This window comes from Haliotis rubra, unplaced genomic scaffold (genome assembly GCF_003918875.1).
Source record: "Haliotis rubra isolate DU_JTF1 unplaced genomic scaffold, ASM391887v1 Scf901, whole genome shotgun sequence".
NCBI lineage: Eukaryota > Metazoa > Mollusca > Gastropoda > Lepetellida > Haliotidae > Haliotis > Haliotis rubra.
Genome location: NW_025767637.1, coordinates 78,387 through 85,062, shown reverse-complemented (window position 1 = coordinate 85,062; position 6,676 = coordinate 78,387). Strand labels below are relative to the sequence as shown.

The following is a 6,676-nucleotide window of genomic DNA, read 5'->3' as shown; positions in this document are numbered from 1 at the left end:
TACATAGGTTTGTTTGTTTCTTTGTTGTTTCACACCCTATATTTGCATTATATATATATCTATAGTGAGTGAGTATGGTTTTTCGCCGTTTTTAGCTATATTCCAGCAATATCACGGCCGGGGACACCGGAACTGGGCTTCTGCGTGACGAGCGAACGCTTTAACCACTAGGCTACCCCACCGCCCCCTGAATGAAAACAGCTGCCTGTGGACGTCAGGAGATCCGGGGATATCAGCAGCTCCATCTCAACCCCTAAGCCATCCTCTTCAATGTTATGCATAAATAAGCGCTCTCCATTTGTAACAGAATAAAATGAGGCATGTGAATCGATTTGATGACCGCTGTGAAACTGCTGGAATATTGCTGAGTGTGACGTTTCAGAACAGACGTGCGCCATTATCCAACCCTGAAATCTTGTCGGAAGCAGGTACATGCATCTGCTTGTTGGAAATCGGGAAAACAAGCTATCACATTTCGCTTGAAAAGATTAGACCTTTTATAGATTCTGATTATAATCAGGTTTTATACTCTAGGTTAAAGTGTGCAAAGTGGAATGTTTAACATGAACACAATTTGTTTTATCAATAGATTTTTAGCAATAATATTTGAGAGTTAGACATATTATTGCAAGTGTAACAAAGAAGACTGATGTAAATATGTTCCCTTTTTCAGCAAGACGTGGGATTGCTTAAGGATACTTTACGGTTAAACAAAGTTGTTTTATGAGTACGCAGTAGACAAACCATCACTGTGAGCTGATACATTAAAAAACACGTGTGCGAGTATCAGGTTCCAAACTGTGCTGTGCATGAACATGCCGCTGCAAATTCGGAATCATTGAAAGATGCATTGTGCAGATTTCAGAAAACAACAACTTCAAATAAATGAACTTCAAGCGTGGCATATGTACCTTTACGCTAGGTAATATTTACCGTTTCAATACGACTATAGCCGTCACATGGTCACTTTAACACAAGGAATAGCGTACCTGATTTTTTCCTTGGATGGTAGGGTAGCCCAGTGGTTTAAGAGTGTCAAGCCCGTGTTCGAGCACACACATGGTGCCAGTGTGTCATCCGTTTTACGTAGTTTAAAGCAACATATATCACTACCCACTCTCTTGTTTTTGTAAGGTTCTCATTGCACCGAAATAATTTTCAGTTATATTATGCTACATCTGCGTTTCAGCAGAGGGAGTGGAATAAATAACATGCATTTGATATGAACGTAGGATTCATAATTAAAATCGTCACAAGTTGTACAGTAATTTCAACAATTGCTGTTGGGAATGTATTTTTGATTCGCGAAAAAAATCTTTGAAAACAAATATAGTCGCAAGAAATATACAACCAAATGTTAATTACCTACAGACATTTTTCAACTGTTTCTCAGCTGTGCAGGGTCTAATGCTCCTGTACACAGCATGTGTGGAGCTGTCTAAAAGAAACAGCAAGTGTTTTCGAACACACCGTCCTTTTGCTCTGAAACATGGAGTCAAATTTGTTTTATCAACAACACCATTATCCATCAACATGTCCATCAATTTAAGAGTAGAAACCTGAAATCGCTTGACATATTTCAGAAATATTCGGTTTTGAGGCATTAAAACACTAATTGCAGTCACTAACCTTCCACCCCTTGACGAAGTTGAATGTAGCTGACCAGTGATTACGCGTCATATCTGCCTCCTGTATATATGCATTGCAAATCCTCTAGGTACATACTCGTCGTAGATACCTGTAACACACTGTATCTGTGATGAGCCACTCCACATCTAGCCAGAATCTGGAATCTTCGAAATGTGCTTACATGGAACTTGCATTGTTGCTCGCCTTGTCTGGTCTTGACGTAAGTAACCCGTACAATTGTCCTTGCTGAACGGGAACGTCTACCCCATAGAAACCATGTCCCACTTATTTAGGTGCGGCGGGGTAACCTAGTGGCTTAAGGGCGCGCTCGTCACGCCGAAGACCCTAATTGGGTACAATGTGTGAAACCCATTTCTGATGTCCCTCGCCATGATATTACTGGAATAATGCTAAATGCGGCGTACTTACTCACTCTCTCAAAATGGCAGTGCATGCCTGAATTACTGAAAGCAGTGATGTGACCATGTTATAATTATCATTTATAAACTCTTTTTAGATGCAATGATGCATGGGAACGTGACATATTCGTTCAAGACTTGCTGTTGTTTTTTTCCCTTTTCCGGAAATGTGTATTTTTAAGGTACTGTTTATATGTGACATTGACACAAATTTGGAAAAATCTATGAAGTGTTTCGTTGAGCGGGGTTAATACTTGTATGGCGCTTCCATTCAATGGAATACCTGTTTTCACCACTGATATTTCGTAGCCTGTTCATACAATTTTCAGTATTAATTTGCCTTTACCGCCTAATGGAACCTAATTCGGCGGATATGCGTGAGTTTACAACACCACACGGACGATGTTGTTAGGAGCATCCCTATTAGTATTCCCAGAAATTATAGAGAAACTTGTTTCGGCAAATATGTAACACATGTATATATATAAAACTATTGAAGTTTTACTTAAATATGAGATATCATTCTCTTACAGCTTAAGTGTCTTGTCAGTACTCTGTGAGACCTCCTTGCCTTGCAATACACGACTGAAGGCGCCTAGGTACACTACCAAACAAAGTTTGTATGATATTGTGACAGCATATCCCAATATACGACCAATTCTTTCTTCATATCCTCTATGTTTCTAAGTCGTTTATGGCTTATTCTGTCCTTTAACCATGTTTTCACCAAAGAAAGTTGCTTCCAGATGTTTTAGTGTACATTATTATCGACTGCATATAAGGTATGGATTGAGTGAGAGGGGTCCCTTTAACTGTGAGCGTACTGAAAGTACAGGAATGGTAAGGTGAGTCAGTGAGGTTAGTTTTACGCCGCTTTTAGCAATATTCCAGCAATATCATCGCGGAGGACAACTGAAATGGGCTTCGCCCATTGGACCCATATGGGGATTTGAACCCGGGTCACGGGCGTGATAGGCAAATGCTTTAACCACTAGGCTACCCGACCGCCCCTGGAATTGTCAGGAACTTTGTTGATTATCACATCATATAGTGCAACCATTTAGTCAACAATAGTCCAAGCTTCTTCAATTCTAAATGGTCAGAAGCGTGTATAGCATATGTAACTGTTTGGTTCTCTACATAAAATGTTCCACTAGTATACCGCTAAATCAATTTTGTTTACATTTAAGTTCAGATTTATACAGTCATAGATTATATGTCAAAGCAGGGAGAACACTCTTCCAATGAGGTATCCACGTAAATAAATGTCTCTTCCGTGGACTCACTGACAGCTGCTTTGGGCCATGTTCATCCGTCAACACATAACCTGTGCCCTAACAACCAACTCATCCGTCAACACATAACCTGTGCCCTATCAACCAACTCATCCGTCAACACATAACCTGTGCCCTAACAACCAACTCATCCGTCAACACATAACCTGTGCCCTAACAACCAACTCATCCGTCAACACATAACCTGTGCCCTAACAACCAACTCATCCGTCAACACATAACCTGTGCCCTAACAACCAACTCATCCGTCAACACATAACCTGTGCCCTAACAACCAACTCATCCTAAACCTCTATCACCGACCACAAATATGATATTTATATTTGTTACGGCCAAAACTGTATATAGTTTGAATTTTTGTTTTGTGGGTTTGTATGAAATATGTTATGGTTGACAGAAATGCCTATACTTTTGTTTGTCGTTAAATATTTTAGCGGGTTGCATTTAGTGGTGTCAAGGGGAGATAACTTTTGGTAGCGATGTGATTCGAGATCAGTATGTCGCCTGCTTGCCATGTGAGCGTTTCATGTCAGAGAGTAGATGGTCTACAAACGGTATGAATAACTTTGACATTTTCTGCTTGTCAACACTTTGTGTTATAGGTAATGAATCTATTAGCAGCATTTCTGCAATATGAAGTAATGATATTTGTGCGTATCCAACGTTTTCAATACTGTTTGCTGCATTCAAAACTCGCTCGCTTTGCAGGAGTTAGAAATGTAAAACTTTGTCAAAAGTGTATCTTTATTGATGAAGTTGAGAATGTTAATGCTGCGATACTGATAACATTATATGGAACTACAGATTCCCTTATTTCTTTATTGCAGTCAATCTATAGCAAGGTCACTTGCGTTGAATTGGCCCGAATCTGCTTTCAAATTCAAATATTTCAATATGAATATGATGAACTTGAGAGAAAAGAATAAAAGCAATTCTTTGAACTACAACTATTGACCTTTCAATGTGAATTTGAACTAGAGAGAGAGAGAGAAATTAATGAAACTGATTCTTTGAACTACAATATTCTTACAGGCATCAGGCATGTGACTTTCTATATTTCAAGGGTTTTACCAGAGAGACGTGCATGTATGGACTATTATTTCAACAAATATCTTTACTTTTATTGGAAATGTATTTTTAGTATGGAAAGGTATTTGTCGCTAAGATTTCAACTTCTGTCTGTTTTTCAGGGACTCATCGACAGCTGCTTTGGGCCAAGTCTACATGACCTTCAGTGCCTGTATTGCGTCAGTGTTCAGACCATCAGCACCCTGTTTCCCTTGTACGCTGGCTTCAAGACAGCAGGCAGTGTGCTCTACATGCCTCTGTATGCAGTGTTCAATGTGTATACACTCATGATGACGTGCGTCCTTGTCAGCAGTTGCCTTGTAATCGTGATACCTCTGTGTCCCTCCTTCTGGTTGGCTGCAGCTGCAAGTTCTGGGTTAGGACTAACTGGTGGTGTTGTAAACAGCGGTACGGATTTCTGGTGAACTTTACTATGGTGGTGGAAGCAAGCCTGGTCATAGTAGTGATTGTGTATGTGCTCATATTACTTATCTAATTCAAGGATAGTTCAATTATATTAATTCTCACTTGATTATTTCATTTTGCTTGACTGCATTAATTGTTCCCCCGCATGGGATCAATTGAAGTGAAAAAACAATGAAGGATCGTTTTAACCAGGTCAATTACCATATGAACATTATTTTGTTTAAAAGAAATTCAATTGTTTGAAAGGTTTTAAACTTTATGTTTGGTAAAGATAAGGTAGGTCCTTAGTATGGTGATCTACCTTCAGTCGTTGGTGATCTATAGTCTGTTTAAATATTGTATTGTCTTCAATAGTTTAAACGTTTTAGATTTACATCATTCTTTTACGTCTATATCTGTAATAGTTTAGTTCTAACCTTCAGGATAGGTTGTAAGTCTTCCTACCCCTACGGTGTTGAGGTCTGACCTCTTCAGCCGCTTGTTTGTCTAGCTAAGAAGCAGGCTTGTAACTGGAATTTTGTCAAATGGGATGAAAATATTAAACATACATAACATGTCATGATGACAATTTGTGTTTAATGTCAGTTATGTCATTGCAGCAAGAGTTGCCAAAATTGGGGAATTTGGTCAAGAGAAAGCCACACCCTTCCACTTGATGGGGATAGCAATGTGCACTGGAAACATCCTAGGACCGTTGATTATCTCACCTTTCCTCACCAACACAACCTGCCAAAGCGAGGCTATCAACATCACAAGTGACTTCGTCATGACGCCAATCGAATTACGAAGCTCAGAGTCAAACATAGCATATGCATATGTGAGCTTTGCATCATTCGGAGCACTTCTAGTTGTCTTCTTGGCTGTTTTACGTTATCATCTAAGAAAGAGCTCCAATAAGGATTCACACCAGAAGAACAAATATACCTTTGGAAAACTGAATAATGTATTTGTGAGCTTGCAAATATTTATCATATTCATAGGAGGTGCCGCAAACTTCGTATACGGTACCCAACTCTTGCTATTTGGAACCAGAAGCAATCTCAAAATATCTAAGACAATAATGTCACTGATGACGTCATCGTTTTATGCGGTCACATTGTTAGGGCGTGTCGTAGGCGTACTTGTAAGCTTAGCAGTGTCACAAGCATGTTTAGTCACATCGTGTTTGGTCGGAAGTTTAGTTGGATCAGTTTTTCTAGTATTTACTGCAGAAAAAAGTGTGGAATTCTTATGGGCAGGGTCCCATTTTCTTGGACTATTTTATGCTCCGTTATTTGCTGCTCTCCTGGCATGGTGTGGAGAAAATGTTACACTGAATCATACGTTGTACGTCATCGTTATACTATTTGACTTGGCAGGAACATCATTGATAGCTCTTATTATTGGACAAATGATGTGTGACATTGAACCACATATGCTCCATTATTCCATGGTGACTATAGTTGTTATACAGATAATGGTATTCCTCTGTCTCTTCGTTATCGCAAAGTGGATACGAAAAAAGACGGAAGGCGAACACACATCCCTTACTGCTGCAGGAAGTGGATAAGAAACACCGATGTTCTTCTGGGTTACAATTGGTCCTCAGCAACCCATGCTTGTTGTAAGGGGGTCGGTTGGTGAACATCGCTGACTTGGTTGGCACATGTCATCGTATTCTGATTGTTTTGATTGATGCTCATGTACATTATCGATTATTGACAGCCGCTATATAGCTGGAATATTACCGAGAGCAGCGTTATACAACAACACAGCATGTCACCATCAAATGAACAAACAAAACACTGGTGTTCTGCAACAATGATCTTATGTTGAATTCAGCAATATTCGCTAAATACG

General features: G+C 39.5%; 1 protein-coding gene across 1 annotated transcript; it reads left to right on the top strand.

Annotated features, from left to right (window-relative positions):
* Positions 1–1,672: 1,672 nt before the first annotated feature.
* Positions 1,673–6,476, top strand: LOC124264018 (major facilitator superfamily domain-containing protein 4A-like). Its single transcript, XM_046698739.1, has 3 exons — positions 1,673–1,849; positions 4,534–4,819; positions 5,437–6,476. The coding sequence occupies exons 1-3, from the start codon at positions 1,760–1,762 to the stop codon at positions 6,384–6,386; spliced, it is 1,326 nt and encodes a 441-aa protein (XP_046554695.1). The 5' UTR covers positions 1,673–1,759; the 3' UTR covers positions 6,387–6,476.
* The last annotated feature ends 200 nt before the right edge of the window (positions 6,477–6,676 follow it).